The sequence below is a fragment of the Liolophura sinensis genome, chromosome 12 (assembly GCF_032854445.1).
Source record: "Liolophura sinensis isolate JHLJ2023 chromosome 12, CUHK_Ljap_v2, whole genome shotgun sequence".
In the NCBI taxonomy this organism is placed as follows: Eukaryota; Metazoa; Mollusca; class Polyplacophora; order Chitonida; family Chitonidae; genus Liolophura; species Liolophura sinensis.
This window is the reverse complement of record NC_088306.1, coordinates 11,088,265-11,114,991: the sequence shown is the minus strand read 5'-3', so window position 1 is coordinate 11,114,991 and position 26,727 is coordinate 11,088,265. Positions and strand designations below refer to the sequence as shown.

The 26,727-nt window shown below is 40.1% G+C and overlaps 1 protein-coding gene across 1 annotated transcript; it reads left to right on the top strand.

The window, feature by feature from the left end:
- The first annotated feature begins 1,748 nt into the window (after positions 1–1,748).
- On the top strand, positions 1,749–20,557 carry LOC135479479 (short transient receptor potential channel 7-like). The gene is made up of 16 exons (XM_064759329.1): positions 1,749–1,877; positions 2,730–2,932; positions 4,050–4,223; positions 7,484–7,981; positions 8,788–8,961; positions 9,355–9,519; positions 10,106–10,355; positions 11,068–11,207; positions 12,308–12,410; positions 13,583–13,734; positions 14,576–14,727; positions 15,617–15,818; positions 16,872–17,054; positions 17,237–17,380; positions 18,023–18,092; positions 19,090–20,557. Exons 2-16 carry the CDS (start codon positions 2,909–2,911, stop codon positions 19,434–19,436), a joined length of 2,778 nt encoding a protein of 925 aa, XP_064615399.1. The 5' UTR covers positions 1,749–1,877; positions 2,730–2,908; the 3' UTR covers positions 19,437–20,557.
- The last annotated feature ends 6,170 nt before the right edge of the window (positions 20,558–26,727 follow it).

The window sequence follows — 26,727 nt, the reverse complement described above, 5'->3', positions numbered from 1 at the left end:
AAAGAGTCTGGCTCAATCGGAAATTGGATCGACAACCAAGCATAATTACTCCTATTGCTTTACGCACAAAAAATTCATGTGAGTTAGGAATAGCTTAATACTTGATAGAGCCCACTTACTATGTTCTGAACGAGTTTAACATAGGCATGACACAAGATGTTATTTGCGACAGACCAGGTTAGCTAGTGTCTATATTCCAAACATGTATAAGGCGGGGGGTGGGGGGTTAAGTTAATAAGCCAGGTGAGTCAACCTGAAACACGATCTCAACTAAAGTACCCTCCACTACGATATTTTATTGCCATTGGACGTATAACCTTCACGCAAGGAAAACTATACAATGGCTTTAACAAAATAAGAGCCGATGTTCATAGATGCGAAATCCAATACTAGTAATCACTGGGTAAGATATGTGGAGATGTGAAAACTTGACACATTCAACAACAACCTTCTGCTGTCAGCTTTATGGTAAAGGAATTGCATTGAATTTCATTACTCTTTACGTACTAAATTTGTCAACCCTATCACCACATGTAGGTTTTTGGAAGATATCAAAAAATCAACCCAACATGACCACCATTTTTTGAACTGTGGTTTCTGGAAATGAAGTTGTTACCTGGGTAACCTCCTGGGGATTGGGTAGGAACACTTGGCAATAAGTTTTCTGTTCTATCCAACAGACAAAATTCTGATATATTTTAACTAGGTGCACAATAGCAGTACAGAAATATCCAATCAGTGCCCCTTCACTCTTCAGTTCGGGGCCAAATCTTTGACCCAACTCCCCGAAATGCACTTGTGTAATCTTAACAGCAATGGCTACGGCTGTTGTCAGTTATCGAAGAAGAATTGGCAACGGATTAAAATTTCGTCGCCGTTTTTTCTTAATATGTTCCTCTTGACTATTTATTTTTTTAATTTGATGGAGATTCAATGTTTCGCTGAACAATTTTCACTTAAACGACGACGGTCAGATAACCGGAAGGTCAGGATCTTCACTTGGTACATGATTTTAATTACATCGTAGCTAATATTAATGACATCTACAGTTCATCTTATTTCTAATGAAGCCCAGATAAATTTATTGATCAATCAACCACATATGTAGGATGTTTTTCGTGTTTTGATTGAATGATTGTTAATATCTTTTTCAAAGCGAGTTTTGGGCTAACGCCGTCGTTTCCTCAAATTACAACTTTGCGGCCTCTTAGCTTCTACCACGGGTTTGGCTAAAACTATAGGCGTATCCATAATTCTCTGCCAAACCTTCGGGGTGCTGTGGAGGCATGTCCAGTCTTGCATGTGCCCTCCCCTTTGTCAATATTCTTAAACAGGTGTATCAAATGTTGCGGAGTTGTGCGGAAAACAACATAACGTACACTTAATACAGCCAGTCACGTGCCACACAAAACTGCAGTCTTTGTATCTATTTCCCAATTACCCTTTATTCCATGCTGTTTTAACTTTTGACCTTGGCCGTATACATGTACAAATCAGATCATATTAGATTTCTTATCACTGCCAGAACACCACTCAGAAAATAATATTTAGACCACACCTTTGTTGCTCTAATGACTCTGGAAACTTCGCATAAAAAAGTGCACACCTGTCGTCAGAAGCTTTTGTAAGGAACAATGCCATCGGTAAGTTTGCTTACATATGCCTGGAGCTAAGTTTTCTAAAATATTTCATTTCAAGAGTTTTGAAAGATATTTCATATTTTTGATAAACATTTATCGGGCTGGAACGAGAATTCAAAGACAGGGAGGCTACACTAGGAGCTATGTTTGTTGTACAGCTGGTGTGTCAAGTCGTCATTGGTTTGTCTTGTATGCAGCTGTGTGTCTTGTCTACAGTGGCGTGTCTTGTCTAGAATGGTGAGTCTTGTCTACAGTGGTCTGTGTTGTCTACAGTGGTCTGTGTTATATACAGTGGTCTGTGTTATCTGCAGCGGTTTGTATTGCATACAGTGTTCTGGTTTGTCTACAGTGGTTTGTGTTGTCTACAGTGGTGTGTCTTGTCTACAGTGTTTTGTCTTGTCTACAATGGCAAGTCTTGTCAACAGTGGTCTGTGTTGTCTACAGTTGTCTGTCTTGACTACAGTGGTGTGTCTTGTCTACAATGGCGAGTCTTGTCAACAATGGCGAGTCTTGTCACAGTGGTCAATGTTGTCTACAGTTGTGTGTGTTGTCTACAGTTGTGTGTCTTGTCTACGATGGTGAATCTTGTCTACAGTGGTATGTGTGTTGTCTACAGTGGCATGTCTTATCTACAGTGGTGTACCTTGCCTATAGTAATGTGTCTTGACTACAGTGGTTTGTCTTGTCTACAGTGGTATGTATGTGTAGTGTCTACAGTGGTGAGCCTTGCGTACAGTGACGTATCTTGTCTACAGTGGTGTGTCTTATCTACAGTGGTGTGTATTGTGTAGAGTGATGTGTAGTGTTTACAGTGGGGTGTCTTGTCTATAGTGATATATAGCGTTTACAGTGGTATGTCTTGTCTACACAGTGGTGTGCGTTGTCTACAGCGGTGTGTCTTATCTACAGTGGTATGTCTTGTTTACGGTGGTGTATCTTATCTACATTGGAGTGTCTTGTCTATAGTGGCATGTCTTGTCTACAGTGGTGTTTCTTGTCTATGATCGCTTCCAATAAGAACCAATGACACAATTGCTAATTTAATTATTAACTTACTTATCTAATGCATTATTTCTTTTTCTTTTCCAGTTTCTCGCTTGTATAACACGGGGTCCTGAACGGCTAAACCTGATTGCTTTTTGATACTTGTGATCAGTTTTTGGTACTGGGGATGAGTTTCGTTGACATTTCTCACTTTTACACTGGTGTTGCCTTGTACTGGAAGCAAAACGTAACTGTTACACCATCGCTAAACCAGGAGCATTACCATGGATCAAGCACATGGATTTCAGGTAAACATCGCTGTGACGCATTATTTTCATGAACATCATACACTGTCGCATTACTTTCATGAACATCATACACTGTCGCATTACTTTCATGAACATCATACACTGTCGCATTACTTTCATGAACATCATACACTGTCGCATTACTTTCATGAACATCATACACTGTCGCATTACTTTCATGAACATTATTACCGTCGCTCTTATATCACATGTCCGTCAATGAATTAAGGGTGTGTCAATTAGACAATCCCAAGATCATTACCCGAAACAGTTATTTCGCATGTCTATATAAAAAAAGCAAACTTTTTAAATGATATTTATGCGAATAACATTCCCAAGATCCTGATTGTTCCAAACTTTGTTCATTCAAACTGAGATATCATATGAATAAAATTAGAACTCATTATTTGTACGAAATAAGACTGCCTGTAGGTGTACGAAAGTGCAAAGTGTGGACTTCTAAAGCAGAGTTCAGTTTTGTCACACTGTTCTATACCTATCGTATACTAGTTGCTTTATGGAGTACAATGCCTGTGTAAAATCTAAAATAGATTCTGTGAGAAAAATCTGTGTTTTTTTAACCGAATGTCACGGAATACACTTTATTATGTTAAGTGATGAGCTCAGAGTGAATAGTTCAGTCTCAATGCACTCTATGAAATCAAAATAATGTGCTAATGGAAAATACATAGGCTTACTGATATCCCACAGGACGGTCACAAACGAGGTGTGAATTGCACAGGAAATGTGTAGATTTCTTCGCCGGAACCTTTGTGACGATGTATATATCTCCATACGTCACACGTGGAAATGTCGTCAGTAACCTCTCGACAATCGAGATCCGTGCACTTATCTCAGGCACTCTGGTTTCCTCAACACATAAAACATATCGCTATGGTATACCTTTACAATTCTCAAGTATGGAGTTAAATAAACAAATAAATAAATAAATAAATAAATAAATAAATAAATAAATAAATAAATAAATAAATAAATAAATAAATAAATAAATACAGAATGGCCAGGTTGTCTTGTTGCCAATCGTTCATGGTCGGTTCACATGTTCTGTATTTCTGGGTTTCCCTGTAAATTGTGTGCAATTTTTCCAAACTTTCAGAAGGCCCAAACTCAAATGGAGTCGAATTTACTGATGGCCTGTTCGAACAGCGATATCCCGGCTTTGACCCAAATTCTGGAAAGTCGGGATTCCTTAAAGGAGATTGACTTTGGATGCGTGGATTTGCTGGGAAGAACAGCACTTCAGCTGACGGTAGAAAATGAGGATATTGAGGTATGGCGTTATCACGGGTTTCCTGTGAGGCCACCTTTTCGATCAGAGGAATAATTCAGTTTTAACGTTGTTAATTATCCTTAGTTGGATGACATTGTACCGAGCGTTTCTGTTTCGGCTAAATATCTCGCCTTGTATTGGACTTTTTGTGTTGCGTGACGGTTTCAGGTCGACAATTCGAAATTTTTTTACCACAAAAACCAGGCTGTCAAGGTTGTTCCATCAGATGCTTTCACACTAAATTTCTTAATTTTTACAATGAGTGCAGTCCTGTTGTAAGTCTCTGTGTCCAGAAGCACTGGTGCTATATACTTCAGACTGCTACGAGTGTTAGGCTTGTTGATAGGGGAGACACGCCATTCATGAAGGCCCTTCACTTAAAGAGAAAATAACACAAAAAGTAAGCATCGGTACAAAGACCTTTAATGTTGCATCAGGATAGATACTTTTTGAGAGTTTTGTCCACACAATCGGATGCAGTGAAATGTTTGTAAGACAGTAAAATGGGCGTTCTAATAAATTATATTGATAATGTACATATATGTTGCCATGATATATGAAGTGCATGTATTTTCAGACTTAGTTCTTTCTACTGATTAGTACTTCGTATTTATGTTTTCTTTCCCTATCACGGAAAGACAAAAAATATTAAACACGTATACTGCCAGGTAGAAGATCCATTGTACATACCAGAATTAGATGTTTATTACATTCCATTTTTATTTTCCAAGGGAAATTGGAAATTGAATGCAGGTATCATAGCCTCGTTTAACTTGTCACCTACGTCCACTCATACTCACTGTTAGAATTGTCTGTCGTTAGTGGCATGTCACAACACAAGCTCTACACATTGTTATTTTAAAGAGAATGCAATCAGAATGCCATTTCTAGTTCACGTTATAAGCTTATTTTCTGGACCAAGAACCATTGCCGTGGGTGACGTCATAATTATTCATGAACGTGTGGCGTGCTTGATAATGGGCGTGGACCCAAGAGTAAGCTGTGGTTGAGGCTCAATGAGTATACGTAATCACATTCCTACAGAGCTGGCCTAGGACCAGCAATTTCAAGTGCTTCACACACCAGGGACAGCTTCAACTTCGACTTTCGACGGCTGGCGACTAATGACTTTTGAAAAGTCGAGGATTAAGTCCGTAGCGGTTCACAAACTAATTGGTGTGTTTAGATTTAAGCCAGGGAGCTTTGGCAAAAAACTTGGCAAAACGACTGTGCTTTGCTCGGGCTGCACACCCATCCTCCACTCATATATACTACAGGGCAAAAGAAACGTATAACTTTTAAATGCAGTTTTTTCTATGGAAAAATAAGTTGAATAAGTTTGAACGTTGTGCGAATACGTTTGCACATAAGCACCCTGTGTACACGTCACTTTTTAACGAGATTTATTGAAATTGGTGTGAGACATCATGAAAAATGAGAAAAACAGAGTTTCGGGCCCTGTTGAAAATTCTCGATAATGACCGCCGTATAAATACCGATGTAGCACATGGTAAGGGTGCAATACCATAAAAAAACATCTAAGAGATGCCGAGACTCACACAAGCAGAACGTGATAGAGCCACTGGTATGGCCGACATGGGGGCCAGCCAACACCACATTGCCAGAACATTCAATTGCAGTCAAGCCACCATCAGCAGACTGTTGGGTCGTTACCGCCTAACAGGCAGGACACAAGATCGTCCAAGATCGGGCAGGCCAAGTGTTACAACGCCTGGCGAAGACCGGTACATCCGCACAATCCACCTGCGTAACCGGTTTGTGACGGCGACGTCAACGGCGGAAACGGCACTGGGACACACCATCAGCAGACGCACAGTCTTACGACGACTCCGTGTGAGTGGTATCAGAGCCTATCGCCCCTTCCGTGGAATGGCATTGACTCCTCTACACCGTCAAAACAGGCTGCGTTGGGCATAGTTGTACGTCGATGGCAGCGACGAGACTGGGAAAGGGTGCTGTTCACTGATGAAAGCCAATATAACCTCTTCAGAAATGATGGTCGAATTTGTGTGTATCGACGCAGGGGAGAGTGATTGGCACAAAACTGCATTCAGAATGTCCACCCTTTTGGTGCTGGTGGGGTGCTTGTATGGGGCGGAATTTGTGGACAGGTGAGAACGAGATTGGTCATCATCCAGGGAAATCTGACTGGCCAAAGATACCGAGATGAAATATTGGAACCTGTTGTGGTGCCATTCGTGCATCAAGAACAAAGGGGTATCCTTTTGCAGCAGGACAATGCACGACCTCATACCGCCAGAGTTGTACTAAATTATCTGGACACCGTTGATGTCAACGTACTGCCTTGGCCAGCACGATCGCCAGACATGCATCCCTTAGAGCATCTGTGGGATCATCTTGATCGACATCTGAGACAACGCGTCCCTCCCCTACAAAACAGGCAACAGCTCGAACAGGCTTTATTTGAGGAGTGGGACAGAATTCCTGATGACGTCATCCGGCGGCTGACGACTTCCATGAGGAGACGTATTTTGGCTTTAATTGATGCAATGGATGCTCACACACGCTACTAACGATCTGTCTTATGACATGATAGGACATTAGGTACACCTTTTTAAGGGAGTCCCTTTACTTGCATTTGTGTAATTTTTCAGATTTACCCCATGCCTTCTTTACTCGGCCTGACAGCAAGTGTAATATCCATATGGCTTTGAATTTTTGAACAGAAGTTGGAAAATGGTTTATTGCAATATAATGCTTATCATGTTGATACTGTCTGTTTTTCTTTCTCTTTCTTGTGGTGCTGAACAAGGTTATACGTTTCTTTTGCCCGGTAGTTTAGTTAACAACCGTCATGCAGGTATATTTACTTTATTATTTATTTATTTTATTGGTGTTTTACGCCGTACTCAATAATATTTCACTTATACGTCGGCGGTCAGCATTATGGTGGGAGGAAACCGGGCAGTGCCCCGGGGAAACCAACGACCATCTGCAGGTTGCTGACAGACCTTCCCAATTACTCCCGGAGAGATCCTGGATCATTACGCTGCCGTAGCTCGCTCATGCAGGTATAACTAAAACAATGTTTGAGCGCGGTGTTAAATACCAATCCAATAAATAAACAAATAATCATCCATACAACATTTCGTGTTTGGCAAAAAAAATCATCTCTAACAACGCTTATATACACGTAAATGACACAGGAAATGCATTCAAATGCGTGAAATATATTCGACACCTCTCATGACACTTGTGACAGATGATGTCTGTTTCAGGCGGTGAAACTCTTGTTACCTCATTGCAAGACGAAGAACATAGAAAACTGTTTGCTGTTTGCCATAAACCTCTCCAAAGAGAAAATCGCCATGGCAATGTTGAAGCACCCGAGATGTCAGCGCATTTACAAAGGACACCAGATGAAAGTTATGAAGGGCACTCAAGACAAGTTCGAACCTTTGCCCAATGACTCACAGTTCCCAAGAAATACAACGCCTCTAGTACTGGCCGCAGAGCGCAACCTATACGAAGTTGTGCGCCATCTGTTGATAGAAAAACACAGAATTTCCGTGCCTCACTCAGTGTCCTGTCCCTGTGACACATGCGTGCAGAAATCAGGACAGGACTATTTCCGGTTTGCTCACGAACGTCTGAACGCCTACCGGGGTTTGGCAAGCGAATCGTACATAAGTCTGTCAAGTGTCGATCCCATTAAAGACACTTTCTCTCTGAGGAAAACAATGTTGACTCTAGCTGAACGAGAAGAGCATTTCAAAGTAAGTTTTTTTAGAGTGAACTTGAATGAACAATTTTTTGCAGTGTAGAGTTGATTTAAAAGGAAAGATAACAAATCATATTACAGTGCCTTAGTTATTTAGGAAGCGGGTCGAATGATCACAGCCATTTTTTTCTGACATGTAACTCTGGACATGGTACGCCATATGAGAGAAATCCTACTCTATGCTCTATTTGGCAGATTAAATATATATATATATATATATATATATATATATATATATATATATATATATATATATATATATATATATATATATATATATATATATATATATATATATATATATTTAATCTGCCAAATAGAGCATAGAGTAGGATTTCTCTCATATGGCGTACCATGTCCAGAGTTACATGTCAGAAAAAAATGGCTGTGATCATGTATGTACATGTACATGTATGTACTATAATAAGCATATGCATACACACACATATGTATACTACACACAATTTTTCCATGTCTGGGCTTGTCTTAGTAAATACAGATCGCCAACCAGTCAAATATGAATGACTGAACAACATAACTCAGTGGTTAATATTGAGAATTTGGAAGGCTAAACTGATGACGGCGCTATGGAGTTTCTCGACTGTGGGCGTTTTTTTTCTTAAGTTGTCCTAAATATCACCAGTATATAACATCACAACGGTATTAAAGTACGCTGTTCAAACTTTAGGATACGTAAAAGTTTATAAGATACTTTATCAATGCATATTAGATCTTATTATATTACTCTTAACACGGCGAGAAAGTTACAAATCTTATTGTTGCTCATTTTTTCTCCTCTAGAAAGAGTACTGTGATCTTGCCAATTCCCTGAGTGCCTTCAGTGTGAAACTTTTGAACAAAGTCATGGGGGACAGTGAACTGGACATCATCCTGGACAAAGTTGGACGCCCTGATCAGGACGAGTTTGCTCCCCTTGGACGACTACGGCTGGCTGTGAAGCTCGGAGTTAAAGAGGTACGCTGATATATTTTTGTAGTTATGACAACTGTTAAATCCCGTAGTTAATGGTGTATGTAGAGCGCCTAATCGTGCGATCATGTATAAAAACGCCTAATAAGAGTGAAATACTGCGTCAAAATAATTTTATTGAAATACAGAATCTACAATGGTCTATATACATTAAGCAGACTAATAAGCAACGAATACCCTGTTTGGTGAAAACGTTGTGATCATCTTGCCGTTGGCCCATGAGGTGGCATGGTCAAATCCGCACCTCGCTGAGGCAGAAGGTTTGTGAGGTATCTACCACTGGTGGTTTACTTCTAGCATTCTGATTTCATTTTGATCGATCAATAAATCAATCAATCAATCAATCAATCAATCAACCAATCCAGTTCTATGTTTCAGTTCGTTGCTCATCCCAGCAGCCAGATGCGGCTTCGGAAGATGTGGTACCAGGGGTTTCCCAGACTAAGCAGAGGGTCGTTACTCCAACGATTCCTCATCTGTATAGGGTTTCTCCTTGGCTACCCCTTTATTGCTTTGGCCTATATATTTTTGCCAGGATTCGAGGTAGGTTAAAAGGTTTCTGGTAGATCAATTTTTATATCCAAATTCACACACTAGACAATAATACACAAATAGTTTATCTGGTAATAAAATAATACACAATTTTTCAGTTACAACACTTTTCGGAAGAAGACATTCAGTTTCAAAACAGTTGTGCCAATTTTCAGATTTATGTATATTGTATGGGCTTTGGGATTGACATTCTGCTGTTTAGTAGATTTTCCCATAAGAACTACTTCTGCTAAATGTTAAATGTGTTATTTGTATACAGAGGAGGCCTGGCTTGCTCAGTTGGTTTTAATGTTGGCTTACTGCCACCATCAGGTCCTTGAATAGTTAGTTAACGTGTTCAAATCCAGCTCTCTCTGTTTCGGCAGAAGCTTTAAGTCAGGATATTTGTCAGGTACTTGGCGAAAGTTGTCGTTGACTCCGGGCACTCCTGTTCTTTCCACAGTTCACAAGTATTGGGTCGTAGCAGCAGGGACTGTTGTGTTTTTCACTAGTTTTGGAACGGACTTGTGAAGACAGCAAATGCTGAGCGGTCGCGCCTGTTATAGTGTCTGACTATGTTTTCTGTTTTCGTCCTCAGTTCATCCAGTTCATTAAAGCCCCATGCGCCAAATTTATGGCCCATGTCCTGTTTTACGTCATTTTGCTGAGTCAGTTGCTAGCTACAACAGCGGTTACCTCCCCTTATGCGGAAGTGCCTGTGGATTGGGAAGTTGAGTGGAATGCCACAATTGCACAGAAGTACCTTCGCACTAGCGCAGACGGGTCCTTCCGCGTTCGAAGTGGCCATGCTCTTACCATTCACTATCTGATTGTTGTCTGGGTTGTAGGTATGTTAATCAGTGAATCAATCAATGAAGTATCAAACAATCCATCAAATTTCTTGGCGAATTTTTTTTTGATTCTGAAGTAAATGATAATGCAGAACAAAACATACAATTTCTTCGCATGTTCAGGGTCCATTTGTTGAAAAATGCTTTACTAACAGTAAACTTGTATGAACTTTACTCGGGAATGAAGTTGGATTGCTTTTATATTAGGATAGTATTGGTGCAAAAAAAATATGTCTGGTTTAACTCTGGTTCAATCATACACTTGAGCAACCGACGCAAAGTATTCAAGACATGCGACAGCGAAAACTCTTTCTTGTAGGAATCAAAAAATCAGTCAAAGCGTAAAGATATATAAATGAAAGGATGATGAATGACTAAACGGTTCTGTCTAGTGAATCAACCAATCAATCATGCAATGTTAAACACTATTTTTCCTCCCTGTGTCTTATAGTTTTTCTGTTTCTTTAAAGCATTCCAAGGCTTTTCGTTCACTTTACGCTGTACATGAATTCCCATGCTTGTGTACTTATAAGACATACTTGCATCTTCACTTTTCCTGTCTTATTTTTTACTATTTGTTAACTGTTTAGTTCAATAGTATTATAAGCTTAAATGTGCTGACCCCACTGGAAGTCTGCCATGATTCTTGTTGTCGGATTCCTGTGGTTAAGTAAAATCCTCTTAATGAAGATATCAATTTTTCATGCAGGTCTTCTATGGCAGGAAGTGAAGGAGCTGTACCGTGACGGGTGGGAGGAGTATGTCTCATCTTTTCTTAACTTTGTGGACGCCTTGATGCTTATTTCCTACTTCGTCTCTTTCGGATTCAGATTCTACGCCGTCGCCGAGGTAACGGACTAGCTCTGAGCAGCGACATCAGTGAGATGGCTGATATATGGTCACACGTAACCGGATGAAAAACGGCTTCTTGTCATTTTACCTCAGTCAGGGTTTTATTCTAACTGTTCATGTAAATGCATAAATAAGAGCAAATTACACGCCCCCTAGCACCATGGCTGAAGCAGAATAAAGTAAAAACAATGCAATGATGGTAAGTCCCAGGAAACGAGACAACAGCCATAGCATTTTAGATAATTGTCTAAATTACCGGCATAAGGAACCCAAGTGAAAAGTCACAATATATGTTAAACGGTTTTGCGTTTGAATTTGCACGATCTTGCATCCAATTGGCCAGGTCCGGAGCGCCTCTATTTTTGCCTTTTATCGTTGGTGTCCTGCGTTCTAAAGCATGCTCAAATATACTTCTTGAAAGGAATTTGCGTCATGCAAATTTAAAAGTAAAGACAAGTAATATAGTCTTAGTTATTAAGAACGGTCACAGAATGCATTTCTTTCTGTGCTTGATAAATTATCATTTAATTAGGAATTCTTACGATGGCACGAGATATGCTATGTTAGATAAACCTGCAATGACCCAGGAGCCTCCCACCAATGCCGTTGCTGTGAGTTCAAGTCCAGCTCATGTTCCCCGTACGTATGAAGGCCCGTCAGCAGCCTGCGGATGGTGGTTGATTTCCACCGAGCTCTGCCCGGTTTCCTCCCGCCATAATGCTGGCCGCCGTCATAGTGAAATATTCCTGAGTACGGCGTAAAACACCAATCAATGAAATAAGTAAATAAATTTATCTATTTACATACGTAACTCGTACTCAACGCTCATATTGCTGAAACGGGGTGCGCGTGACATCGGCGGAAACAGCCGTGTTCTCCAGTTACAGAAATAACTAGCGCCTGATTGGTTATAATTGTGGTGCTTTCTTTTTACTCGCTGTGCTCGAGTTTGCCTACTTTCAGCAGAGATATCTCGGTTATGCAACATGATAAAAATAGAAAGGTATGTTTTATACAGGATACTGAAATAGCCCTACACTTGTTTTTCAGCATCATCAAAGGGCTTTATCCACTCGATTCTTTTACTTCTTTTTCAGATAAATAAAGCCGTACAGTATTTTTTGGACACTCCGTCGTTTTTCGACCTTTTGGAGTACCAGGATATCACTGCAAGGCAACATTACAAGTGGCTCAATCCAGGTGAGTGAGACTCTTATAAGAGGGATTTTACCTGTGAAAAGGTAAAAAACAGTCATGAAAAATGTTAGGTGACCTATATTGACATTACTTTAGAGATCACCTGTCACACTCTGGTCTAGAAGTAAAAACGACACCTATTTTCTTTAGGACCTTCTCAAGTTCACAAAAGTTCGGCTTCTCAGTTTTCTCTGTCATTCGTCTAGTCCAAATTAATTTATATGAAACATATAACAGGCGCCCATGTTGTAATAAATGTTATCAAAAATAGTTGCCTAACATTTTTGAAAGGTCACATGATACCGCTGGCCTTTTTTCCCTTTATGGATAAAAGAGTTCGAACTCGAAACTCGTCTGTTGTATGTATATGCATGTATGCCTTGAGTTTCACGTACTTAACAATTTTTCAATCATACGACGAGGAGAAGACATTAGGTTTATGTACATATACTGTGCGAGTCCAAGTCGCTAAAGTGCTGCCGTCACTGAAATGTCATACCAAAGATACCAGACATGACACCCCACTTAGTCACATTATACTGACACCGGTTCATACAGTCTTGTTTCTTGCTCTAACCTCTCCGTGCTGAGCGCCAAGTTGGACAGTAACAAACAACATTTTTAAAGTTAAGACCTGAACACAATTTTATTCCGACTTAGAGGCGGACACTGTAACCAATAGGCCACGGAAGTGGTCTAAAGATCTAGTTGCACACGGAATATCTAATCCACATATACAGATGATTTTGTTGCTCTTTTGTTAATGGCCTTTCCTGATAACACTAATTCAGTCATATAAGGTCTCTTTCAGTTATTGGAAAACATTGAAAGAAAAAGGACAGCACGTAATAAAGATTGCCCACTTCAGATAAAATTATAGCAAGATTTGCACACTGTAAATTTGCGGTTGTTAGATTTGAGTTAAATTGCACCCAGATGCAAATCCATCCCATTCTAATTGTAGTTGTAGCAATTTGTTGGGCTACGGTTTTAACTGATTCTCACGAACAATTTACATAACGAATTGGGAGTGTCGTAATAACAATGAACATGGTCTCTGTGAAGCAAGTGAAATATCCCAGAAAATATACGGCGTCAGGAACCAAATGAATAAATAAATAATTTATGTTTGCCTTCGCCATTGTCACATAAAGGACGTACATTTATTTCTGCAGATCGCTTTTACTGGGATGTGGTGGACCCCGTCATCATAGCAGAGGGGCTTTTCGCCATTGCTAATGTCCTCGACTTCATGCGTTTTGCAGCCTATCTGCCCGCCTTCAAGGCACTGGGAACTCTTCAGATCTCCTTTGGGATAATGCTCAAGGTACGCTACAGCTGAGACGCACATAGATATTGATCTTAATTGAAGTCATGATACGCACTCGTATTATAATTAAGATAGACGAAAAGTTAACAAAAATGTACTCAGGAGAGAACAAGATTACAAACTTTATTAAAGACATGTATATATACAATCTGTGTAGTGTATTTGTACAAAAAATGTATGGCTGGCATTTCATATTACGTGTCACAAAAGTAATTTAGCAGCTTTGTCCAGCAGAGGTATTTTGAACATATTCGTTTATCATATACATTAGTTAGAGAATTTAAACAAAACAGAAACAAGAATTTCAAAAGAAACATCATCGTCGGAGAATTTGTTTATAAAAATTTCATTTCCGACAATGAAACAACCCAAAGTGTGTAGATAATCCGAGCTATGGAGCGGACATTGGTCCGATGGTTAAAGTTGCATGCCTTTCAATCATAGACAAGGACTTAGTAAATGTTACCGCTCTCAGGGGGTTGTGGAGCCTTGAGGTCAATAAACCATCATCCACGCCTGTTGTGACCGCTTACAAAGTCAAACCCTCCTTGAAGGCCACTTGTCTTTCATCAGTATGGTGCACATATCACATGTGGAAAAGTTTGTCAGTAAGTTGCCGGGAGTAGGTGGTTTACAACAGACACTCATGTTTCATTCAACCATAAAACGGACCGCCATCATATAAGTGTAATTTTCTTGAGTTTCTTGACTTATACAAATTCAGGTAAATTAGTTAATCAGAAATCAAATCAATAAATGAAATAAAAATAAGGCAAAATAAAGCATAATAAATTAACTGTTTATTGCTATGATGAATCGATTACTGTTCTACTTTCAGGAAATTTTTCGCTTCCTAGGCCTGTTTGGGCTGGTTTTTCTTGCCTTCATGGTCAGCTTGGCCAATCTGTTCTGGTTCTATAGGAAAGCGAACCGAACGGCTGTTGAATTAGCCGTTCATACTGCCACAACGGCGGAGGAGGCCTTCGGAAAGTGAGTACTGTACATGGTGTGCTATTCCCCAAATATGTACACAGTAGATCTAAAATACCATAGTCCAAGATTGCTCTGACGTTATGGGTTTGACAAAATGTTATCCGCGTAAAGCCGGACCCCAACTATCGTCACAGATAGTTTCATTTAAAACGTGTTATTTGCCCGAGGATGGAAGTCTAACGAATAGTTTTAGGCTCTACCAAAGATGTTTGGAAATACCCGATATTCTAAATACGCTAAATTCACTAACAAAAAGGTAAGAAACCCGTGAAGCTGTATTCGACCGGTATTGTTTGACTTCATCGCCTTGATAAATTGCCAAGACAAGTGGACCGGATTTTTTTAAAACGGAACTCTCACTGCAAGACGTGGTTTCATTGGCCGAATAAAATCTTTGATAAAATAAATGTCAGAGCAGTCTTGGACTAAATCACCTGTGTGACTGAAAACATAGCCCCTTCAATTCCTGCAGACTTCACGTGTGTACTATGTTTTGGTGATGGTCCAAGTCCACAGAAATACGTGTAAGCATATGTAATAGAGGGATGCTAATGTCGACTGCCATACTGATTTGTTTATTATTTAAAGGTGGAGTAAACATAAATATTACATAAAGTTTATATGAAAGAGTGCGAAAAGTTATTCCTAAATGTGGTCTTCAATATTTCCCCGATTTTTCCTTAAGGAGAAAAAGACTCTTGAAAATAAGTTTTGTGTGGTGGGTATCTTGGACCAACTTTTGGTATTTATAGTCTTTGTTTAATAATGTCATAAACGAGAATGTAACACATGTTTAGTAAATATTTTTGCACTAGAACTTGTTCTTTTCACTAACAAATGTATTAATCCTCAATTTGGTTTTTGGTCTATACGTTTTTCGCTGCAGCCTCGGCTCCACTTTTATGTATGGATTTTGGTCGCTGTTTGGGATGGGTGAAAGAAACGCGCCAGAAATCTCCACCTTCAAGGAGATCCCCTTCACCGAAGTGATCGGTTACATCCTCTACATGGTATTCATGGTATGCTGTGCCCTCGTTCTCCTGAACCTGTTTATTGCCATGATGAGTCTATCCTTCAGTGAAATACAGGTACGCCCTGACGAATCGCCCCGCTGTGTGGAGACTGCAATTTAGCGCCAATGATTTATTCATTTATTTATTTGATTGGTGTTTTACACCGTACTCAAGAATATTTCACTTATACGACGGCGGCCAGCATTATGGTGGGTGGAAACCGGGCACAGCTTGGGGGAAACCCACGACCATCCGCAGGTTGCTGTTAACGCCAATGATCCAGTGACGCCCACTAGCCTTCTGCATATGGAGGCAAATCTTGTAACCCAAGGAGCAGTATTGCCTATCTCTAATAGTGTCAGCGATTTCAAAATACAAGTGATCATGAATAACTTAAGCTGGTATTGCTGCTGAGGTATAAAGAGAACGCTGATCTTCCTAGGGTTAACTCCCCTTTGTAGCGTACTTTCAGCCTATCAATTTCGTGAACTTCCTTAGAAACGGAAAATGGCTATTTGAAAGCCATAGCTCCTGCTTCCTAGTCAAATATATACGAAATAGTAGAATTCTATTTGGACTTAATTCTCTCCACTCAATCACTTATATATATACACGTATTTATTTCCCAGTTTAAATATCTATATTATAATTCATTTATTTATTTATTTATTTCATTGGTGTTTTACGCCGTACTCAAGAACATTTCACTTTATGGTGGGTCAGCTTTATGGTGGGAGAAAACCGGAAAGAGCCAGGGGAAAATCTTCGACCATCCACACATTGCTGTAAGACTCTCCCATCTACCTATGCACTAGAATTGGTGTCTTCGTTATTTTATTTCTTGTAGATGAATATGTCTTTGGACTGATAAGCAAACACACGAACAAACAAAATTAATTAAATTATAACAAACAAATTCTAACCATTCTCTTCCAGGTCCCGCATTAAATTACTATTTCAAGCGACATTTCGTCAGCCACGAACTGGTTGCCATGGTAGTAAGTTTCGCGAATCCAGGCCTCAGTGAAGTCAAGTGTAGACAATCTTGTGAATAAGCTACCTAACACGGCCCTCTTCGCAGACCACTTCATGTATTGATTTCTTCATCAAAAGTGTCCTCAATTTCAGGATGACGCTGATGTGGAGTGGAAGTTCTCCAGGACGCAGTTGTTGTTTGGATACATGAAGCCTGGGTTAACGCTTCCTGTGCCACTTAATCTATTCCCCACCCCCAAATCAATCGCTTACTTGGTCATCTTCCTCTATCGTTTTCTCAAGAAAAGGAATTTTGGGTTCAAGAGCTGTTGCACGGTATGTAAAAATCTTGCCTCCTGGAATATTTTTTGTAATTTTTAAAACAAAGATGCGCCCAAGTATTCAGTTAAGTTTTTAACGTAATGACAGCGGAGATTAGTTTCGTGTTGCGGAGATCTGTTTTTTCTGTGTGGTGTATAATGATGGCAAGACAAGTGCTTTCAGTTTCTCTATTTCAGCGATCAAATTTGAGGATATCTCCAGAAGTTTTACCAGAGAAAAGTTTGCCGGATGATGAGGAGATAGATGAAGGTCAAACAGAGCCCCAGTCTCCTGCAGAGACAGGCGTATTTGACAACACTTCTGGAAACAGCAGATATAAGGTAAGCAATGAAAAGGTTGTCTGTAGTGTGGTGGAGAGCAATGAAAAAGTCCTACGTAATGTGGTGGAAAACCATGAAAAGGTTGTCTGTAATGAGGTGGTGAACCATGAAAGCTTCGTCTGTAATGTGGTGGAGAATAATGAAAAGGTCGCCTGTAATGTGGTGGAGAGGAATTAAAAGGTCGTCGGTGACGCGGTGGAAAGTAATGAAAAGGTCGTTTGTGATCTGATGATGAACAACGAGAACGTCGTTGGTAATGGAGTGTGGTAATGAACAAAGGAAACTTTATGGGAAATGTAGTGAGCAATGCAAAAGTCGTCTGGGAGGTGGTTGTTAAATAATGGAAATGTGGATGGCAATGTGTATCATTCGTGAATCGTTAACAAGCTGTTTCACCATTTTGAAAAGACGTGGGCCTCTTAAACATGCTATGGGGTACTTCACTGCACCTGTCAATTCTTACTTACATTGCAGTTTGTGCGAAAAGAAAAATTAGGGTCTATCATCGGCGAAATCCGTTGCAGATATTTGTCTCAGTACACCAAAGTTTCCAGCCCTGAATTACCCAGAATTAAGTTTTACATGTATATAACACAGAGTATGGGGAATCTTAGTAACAGCGTAACTCCTACTGTCTTACAGGAGGTCATGTCACAGATTGTGCGTAGGTTCATCAACGAGGCCACTTCCGTTAAAGACGAGGATAAGGATGGTAGGTTTTCTGCAATTACTAAAATGCAGGGACTTTTTGCAAAGAATAAAACTGTGTTTTCTCTTGAATATCAGTGTAATTTGTTAAACATCATGCATTGTTTCCTTAAAACAGTCCTGAAAGAACCTCACTTCATTATTGTTTGCACAAAAAACATTGTGTTTATCAGAAAACGTAAATATTTCTTTTTCCTAAAACAGAAAACGGCCCGGGAAATTGCGTGTTTCTAAATCAAAATATGTATTTAAAAATATTGATCATAACTTAAAAGAAAACGACACCCAAATAAAAGCAACAGGAATCGCCCTTTCTATCAACTTTCTTCACTTTTTCACTTAGAAATTTTGGTTGATATTAATAAGCAACCTCCTGTGAATAAGCAAGGGTTTTTTTAAACAATGCGGGCAAGGTGTGCCTTAATTCATTAAAAGAATGCTTTCTTCATCGAAATCCATTGTTACGTTCACCTGGTTTTCTCATTTAGAGATGTATTTCTGTCAAACTCGAATCTCCTTGTTTTCAAATGAAAGGCACTGACTAAAACTAGCCAAGGTGTCAGGCGTTGCATTTAGTATGACAGTTTTGGACCGAGTACACCTGAACTACAACCTTGTCAACACAATCACTGATATCAATTACAGTGCCAAAAGCATCATATTAACCGAGTACACCTGGACTACAACCTTGTTAACACAATCACTGATATCAATTACAGTGCCAAAAGCATCATATTAACCGAGTACACCTGGACTACAACCTTGTCAACACAATCACTGATATCAATTACAGTGCCAAAAGCATCATATTAACCGAGTACACCTGGACTACAACCTTGTCAACACAATCACTGATATCAATTACAGTGCCAATGGCATCATATTAACCGAGTACACCTGGACTACAACCTTGTCAACACAATCACTGATATCAATTACAGTGCCAATAGCATCATATTAAGACTTCAGAAATGGTATAAAATGGTTTTTGTGCCACACAGATGAGAATCTGAAGCAAGACCTTTTACGGATTCGCCGAGAGTTGACGAACGCCCTAGAGATGAGAGCGAGAGAAATCGAGCAATGCCGTAAAGATGTGATGACGTCACGGGCTACTTTCATTCACGAATTGAGCGTCTGCATGATAGCTATACAGCAGCTGGACACCAAATTCAAGACTACAGACGGAGTGTTGTCAAAAATATTGGAGAAGACGGAAGCGGTGGAGGCAGCTCAGCAACGATTTACGACAGCGCCGATTACAGAGGAACATCAGGTTACGACATCACTGACCGAGCCAGGAAAGAGTGCCGAGAAGCAGGATTCAGGGGCGGATAACTCTCAGTGATATCCGGAGAATACCGAACCTTGCTGTCAGGTGGTCATTATAAAAAACGAGTTAAATTAACATAACGGTTTCAGGGTCAGTATTTGCGCATTTTTCCAACGAGGTACAGAACACAACTGCCATGATGGAATACATGACTAAACAAAACAGTGTTTTGTAATTCACGAATATCGATGACTAAGCGGATGATTGTTTCCTGATTCTTAGAGTTCTATTGATTTTAGAAAGGCATTTGCTTGGAAAGTGTGATGATATCCGACTGGAAAAATGTAAGTTTCAGGACCAAAAGTATTATTTTCTCCTATAAATACACTTTTTGGGCGAAAATGTAGGTCATTACCATTATATGCCTGAAAGTAACTTAGAGTGAAAGACAGCATCTGACTAATGTTTACATCCACTGAAAGGCTACTATTCAAAGTATCTCAAACCGGCATTAAATATGTTTTTACATTTTTTTCAAACCAGTAAAAGTTTAGTGAAACTTCATCTTGACACAGCTTCAGCACGTCCCCGTTATCGAGAGTAAGGTGACGTGAGATTTACTCTTGTTCTCTAGTGTCGAGGCTACTTTCCAAGCAGTAGCCTATGACAGATAAAAGTTGTGGACTTCGGCGATGAAGGCCCAAGTGATAAATATAGTTTTCGCGGAAATTGGACATACTAAAAATATTTCTTCCACTACTTAAACTGTTGATAGAGCAGGCCTACTAAATCTTTTACAAGAAACCCCAGCGACCCTATTTCAGTAGCCTAGCTGTGGATACAGATGCACCAGAGGGGTTGTGCTGGTGATTCTGACCCCTATTTAATGTTTACAAACTTACAATTGGATTGTTGCACAGCTATATTCATGCTCACTTCGGAAACAAATGGAAATAAATCTTAAGTACCACTGAGGCTGATCTAGGCATTCGACGGTCGCTGGATTTTATGCTTGGATTTTGTAGAGGTGGCTTCTAAGATGAGAGCAGCGCTGACCTAGTCATCGCGGACATCAGAGAAAGCACCTCGGCTCGAACACGGCGTTTCAATGATTTTACTGTTTCTTAGATAAAAAAAACACCCCTTGTATGCGAGAAAGACGAAGGAGCAAAACTTCCGTTCCGAATAAATTGTAATCATTGTAATAAATTCACAGAAAAAAAATTATCCCATAAGATGTCAGGTGTCTGGTCTTCTCATTCCCATAAACCTTCGGCTTCCCAAATGAATTTTACACTGGCTCTGATATTTGTTATGTAGAAACTACTTACTAAACGTTAAAGATGAACGACAAAAAATGTATGTGGGGAGATGAATGTGGTTTGGGCCGAGACGGTATGCTACTGTCTGACGTAATTTGTGATACCATCGCTGAATATTACACGGCTTCTAATCAACTGATTTTACGTCTCTGGTGGTCCGCAATACAGATAACACGGAACTGCCACATAAGATCATAGATGGCAGAATAGGCCGACTGCTATATATACCTAATATATAACAAGGTAGATAACTTCAGTGCGTAGGACGGAAGACCCAACTTTACATAACTGGACACAAAACACGAAAAAAAAGTCCAATCTCAACCAAACGACGTTCGTTCTCACTGGTGTATAAATCGGTTCACAAACGTGCTTTCATTTAGCTATCCGAAGCCGGAAACCCGTAAGTTTGTAAGTTTTTTGTTCAGTCGGACAAATCCAGTAACAGGGAAAAGGCCATCGGGCGACATTTCTGGCTTGATTTCTCAGCGATGAAAGCCGCTAAAACCACTATATTTGTACCATTGACCAAGTGAAATGTTATTTTAATAAAACATTTTGAAATACCTTCACTGTCTACAGGAGTTAAGCGGCATTCTCTGCTTTTTACTCCATAAATGCATAGCGGTCAGTTCAACCTGCCTCCATCACTTGTAATCCGTCAGCTTTGCTCTGATTGGTCGCTGATTTGCTTACAGCCAATCAGAGCTAAGCTGTTATCGCCCTGACGGGTTACAGTGATGGAGGCAAGATGAACTGACAGGTTTGCTTTTATGGAGTAAAAAAACAGAGAATACAGCATAACCGCCGTAGACCCTAACCAATCAAGGTATTTCAAAGTGTTTTATTAAAAGATCGTTTCACTTGGTCGATGACAGAAATATGATGGCTCATCCCTGAGAAGTCTTTTCAGAACTGTCGCCTGACGGTCTTCTCCCTTTTACCAGATTCGTGCGATTAAACAAAGAAGCAACACAAAATTGGGTTTTCGGCTTCGTGTAGCCAAGTGAAAGCATACTTGTTTGCCGATTCACACACCAATGCAAAGCTGAATATCTTAGCTTTAACACAGACACGCCCCACAACACTCTGTGAATTGGCCCTTGGGCTACACGTTACTAAGTTTTTTTAATGATGTCTTATGCAGCAGTTCCGTGTTATCATTTGTCACTTCATGGAGTGAATGGGCAAAGGCTACGCCACAGCTCAGGCCGCTCAACCTCATAGCAACGTCCTTTATTGGATAAAATTCTCAAGATGGCTGCCTCGCCTCATAGCAGCCATTTGTGCAGTATTGTCATAATGAAGTGTTATACTTTTAGAAAGCCTGAGAATCCTGCTTTCGACTGATGTATTTTTGGCAAGGTGCTATCTTGTCCTTTAACACTATGGTAGGCCGTTTGCCTTGAAAAGAAAATGCTGTCTCTGGCCTATAACACCACATGGTGTGACAAATGTGAGTGAAACTAACTGTGGCCCTCGTCTGATGGCTGGGGGCGATAGTTCAGGCTTGGGTGGTAGTTCAGGCTTGGGTGGCGCCTGTAAACGGGAGCTCTGCGGTCTACTCCCATCTTCTGGAACCAAGGTAGTGTAAGTAGAAGATCGGATCTGCATCACTTGGTTGGCGAAGATGGTGTAATCCAGAATCGAGTCTTTCCTAAGACTTAACCCAGAATCGAGTCTTTTATCAAGACTTAATCCAGAATCGAGTCTTTCCTTAAGACTTAATCCAGAATCGAGTCTTTCCTTAAGACTTATTCCAGAATTTAGTCTTTCCTAAGACTTAATCCGGAATCGAGAATTTCCTAAGACATAAGCCAGAATCGGGTCTTTCCTAAGACTTAATCCAGAACCGCGTCTTTCCGAAGACTTAATCCAGAATCGCGTCTTTCCTTAGACTTAATCCAGTATAGAGTCTTTTCCTAAGACATTAACATCGGTAATCTTGGCACAACCTCGCTTGGCCCTAAGCATGTTAGGCCACATACTTGCTTGATGTCAGTATTTTGTGACCAGGTGGAGCGTCGTGTTTGGTGTGTTTTTAGTGTCTTCCGTATAATCTACCAGTGAGACAGCACCATAAATATGTCGGCACTGGGTCCGCTCTGCTACAAGGACACATCGTCATGATGATACGTGTTGATTCAGCAATAAGTTTAGCATAAGGCAAAAGCATGCATATTCTGAAAAAAAAAAACCCAGAGAAGTCTCATATTTGACGTTTCAATATTTCGACAAAATTTTATTTGTCATCCTTTTGACGAATTATTGAAACGTCACATGTGCAACTTCTCAAGTAGATTTTTACGGAGTTTCTATGCTTTTGCGTGGGGAAGATACGTACTTTTACGGAGACATATGATAAGATAACAACTTGGTAGGTACAGTTACAACAGAATGAGTACAAAGAACGGATACATAACACGGTCAAACATTTATTTATTTCTTATTGTCTACCAGTTAAGTATCATTAGAGTTATTGAACATAGTGTGATAAATCCAACATAAAGAAAGGAAATAAAATAGAGCGATTAAGAAGACTGATGAAAGAGACTTATAATTTGACACTCACCAGTCACTCATCAACATTCACTTACTTTTGATAAAAAAGCATACCATTTGGTTATTGTTGAGCTGAGCTGGGTCTTCAACTTCCGTGTATGTCGAGCTGAAATGACTCGTATCCATTCTGTTAAGTCATGTTTTATTTTAACTTAATTTCATTCAAGAAGTTCTTGTAAAACTTAAATTTGGGTTGGGTGTGTCATCCTGTTTGGGTGGGCCTTTTGTCTGTTTGTGTTTTGTCTGTGTGTATGTTAACAGATGGGTTTTTGTCTGGTTGATGTTTGTCCTACACTGTCTGTGGGAAAATGTTAACCTTTGCATTACAAAAGTAAATGTATATTTTTATGTGAAGTGAAACTTTACTGAATCGGATATAGCCCAGCCGTACCCGGATGTAGCCCAGTTTCACCCGGATGTAGCCCAGTCACACCCAGATGTAGTCCAGCCGCACCTTTTCAGTAAACCTTTACGGGAAAATGACATCTGTTTACATCTCTTTGGTTCCAGCCTGGTGGTAGAAGGGGTGGAGGTTGCATACATTTCTAAATACAGATATCAGTCGCATCCCAATGTCGATGAAAATGACCGTGGGTGGCTACTTAAATGTCCCTGTATCTCACCCGCCTACATGCACGCCTCTGTCACCAGAGATGAAGGTATATCAAAAGTCAGTACTAGTATAATCAGAGCACCAGAGTGTTCAAGTGAACCAGACTATAATCTATTTCTTTTAGAGTGTTGCCTACATTCAGTTGTTTGTAAAATCCGTCATACTCTCTACCAAAATTACCTTTAGTCAGTGACAGGTAACAACATAAGCTCTTCGCATTGATATGTTGGAAGTTCGTATTCTTGCAAAGAAAATCAAATTAGAACACTTTTTCTAATGTATAATGTTAAACTGCAGAAGTTCAGTTTCGACGCCAAGAACTCATTGCCTCGTGTGACGTCACAATTATTTAAAAAAAAAAGAAAAACAGTGGCATGCTGGGGATGGGCGTGGAGAGAAATTTATTTTACAATAGATACACCAACATGAGGCTAGAACACTTCACGCAGTAACACAGCCTACACTATACTCTCAGCATATAGAGTACATTGTGTTTTATAACAAAATTTCGACAGCCAGCTTTAAAACCATACTGTCATGGGATCATACATTGCATGAGATAAAATAAAATTCATTCACGTGTTAACAATTTCAAATATAACAAGTGTTAGAAACAGGGTTTACAGTAAAACCGTTAGCAGTTTAGGTAACTGTTGTCGACCTCCGTCAAAACATGTTGAACTTCGCCCAAAATCCCGCATGCCACTGGTTTTTGAATGATTACGACACATAACTTAATAATCTTGCCGTCTAAATCGAGCTTACGGACTTTAACATTATGAAATATAAAAAGTGTTCTAACTTCATTTTCCTAGTAACGATGTGGACGTTTAGTGTATCAGTGCGTAGAGCTTATGTTCTTGGTAGTGAGTATGACTACCAGAGATAGAGAGAAAGCAAAAGACTATAACAGCAAAACCACGCCTAAGTTAACAAACGTTAAGCCATCGCAAAATAAACAGTGGCATCTCAAATATTTATTTATTTAATTGGTGTTTTTTTCCGTACTCAAGAATATTTCACTTATATGACGGCAACCAGTATCATGGTAGGATGAAACCGAGAAGAGCCGGTGGAAACCCTTGACCATTTGCAGCTTTTTGCTGACAGACCTTCCCACGGGCGGCTGGAGAGGAAGCCGGAATCAACGCCCAGCGCACTGCTGTTTCTCGTGAGGGAATGTACGAATTACGAATGTATTTCTGTGTATTTTAGGGTGTTAAGTCTTTTTTTTCATTTCCAGCCTGCCATTTTTTGTGTGCAAGTACATACTTAGTATCAAAATGATGGAAATTGTCTAAGCTTGGGGTAGGTATGAGTTTTAATGATGGAAGACAGGTGCAAGTGACGTCCTCTTGGCGTTGCTAGGCACCTCTTGCAGCTGTCGGCTATGTCAAGCTTTTTATGGCTGCTTTCTCACAGCCAGGGCCTGTTATGCACCAAAGCTTATTGGCCACGGAATGTTTGCGGGTGAGCTACAGCACTAAGCGTTCATTGGCGCTTAAGGACAATTAATGGGGGCCTGAGGCCAGCCAGCATGAACTTGACTAGAACTCATTGGTGGAAGGCTCCTGGGTCAATGCGCCGTGCTGGCATGCTAACCACGGAGGCCTTTATCTCAAATATAAACGGGAATATCGCTGTTTAGAGCGCTGTGACCGTAAAGCCCAGGACTTATGAGGTATGCAAGTTCGAATCCAAGTGTCACTCCTATAGCTGCTGCTTTAAGTTTATGAAGTAGCGTGTGAAGGTCGGTCGTTTAAGCGGATTTTTTTTCCGCTTGTACGGAATCGTCTGAATCGTCGCCGAAGCACGCTGACGATATTCGCAGCATAGTTGCAGACACAATAGGGGGAGTTTTGGAAATTCACATAATACCCATGTGCGAGGCGAAAAAATCCATCTAATGTGTACCCGATTTTAGCAAAAACTAATATACAGGCCAGGTTTGACATGTGGGGACAATCAAGTAATGAGGAATACAAAATATAAAAACAAAGCTGAGACACTATCTTCTTTTCGAATTGGTTTTGTAAAGCTAAACAGCTCTAATTTGTAGATATGTGGGACTCGAAAGGCACTGAAAGCAATGTAATACTAGCCGTCTCATGTTGTGCAAGCACTGTTTCGCTGGGATTTATAAAATTATTTCATTGTTGTTTTTACGACCCATGCAAGAATATTTCACCTCTACGACAGCGGCCAGCATTCGGGTAGGAGGAAATCGGGCAGAGCTCGTGAGACGACCATCCGCAGGTTGCTGCGGACATTCCCACGTGCGCCTGGAGAGGAAGCCAGCATGAGCTGGGCTTGAACCCACCGCATTGGTGGGAGGCTCCTGTGTCATTGCGCCGCACTGGCGTGCTAACCTACTCCGGTGACTAATTGATTCTTGAGGTTGAATTTCTCGCTGTTTTCACTGCGGCAAGGCGTTTAGTCAGAATTACAGGCAAGTTTTCACAGGTTGACTAGTAACGTACTGTGGCCTTCCATGCAGCGCCAGTTGGTTACAGTTTAGTACCAGTCTGTTATAACTTGGCTACATGATTAGCACTACAAGATAAATCTCACTTGTTTGATTTATTTATTTCTTTTATTGGTATTTTACGCCGTACTTATGAATATTTATTTTACTTATATTGCGGCGGCCAGAATGGATGGTGGGATGAAAATCGTAATTGTGGACAGGCTAATATATTAATCATGTCTAAGTGTTGTAGATAAATTAATATAATTAATTCGTATTAAAAAAACCTGATGTCAAATTCTGTAAAATATATCCTTGATGTACGCGCTGGAGCTGTGGATCTTCCTGTCTTAGTTGAATAAAGGAGATCATAGTATTTATCATAAATATTTTATTCATTTA

Excerpts from the sequence above, each read along its gene's own strand:
- LOC135479479 (XM_064759329.1), top strand. The coding sequence starts at position 2,909 with ATGGATCAAGCACATGGATTTCAG. Across the intron at positions 7,982-8,787 it reads AACGAGAAGAGCATTTCAAA|AAAGAGTACTGTGATCTTGC; the intron begins GTAAGTTTTTTT and ends TTTCTCCTCTAG. Across the intron at positions 14,728-15,616 it reads GCGGAGGAGGCCTTCGGAAA|CCTCGGCTCCACTTTTATGT; the intron begins GTGAGTACTGTA and ends TTTTCGCTGCAG.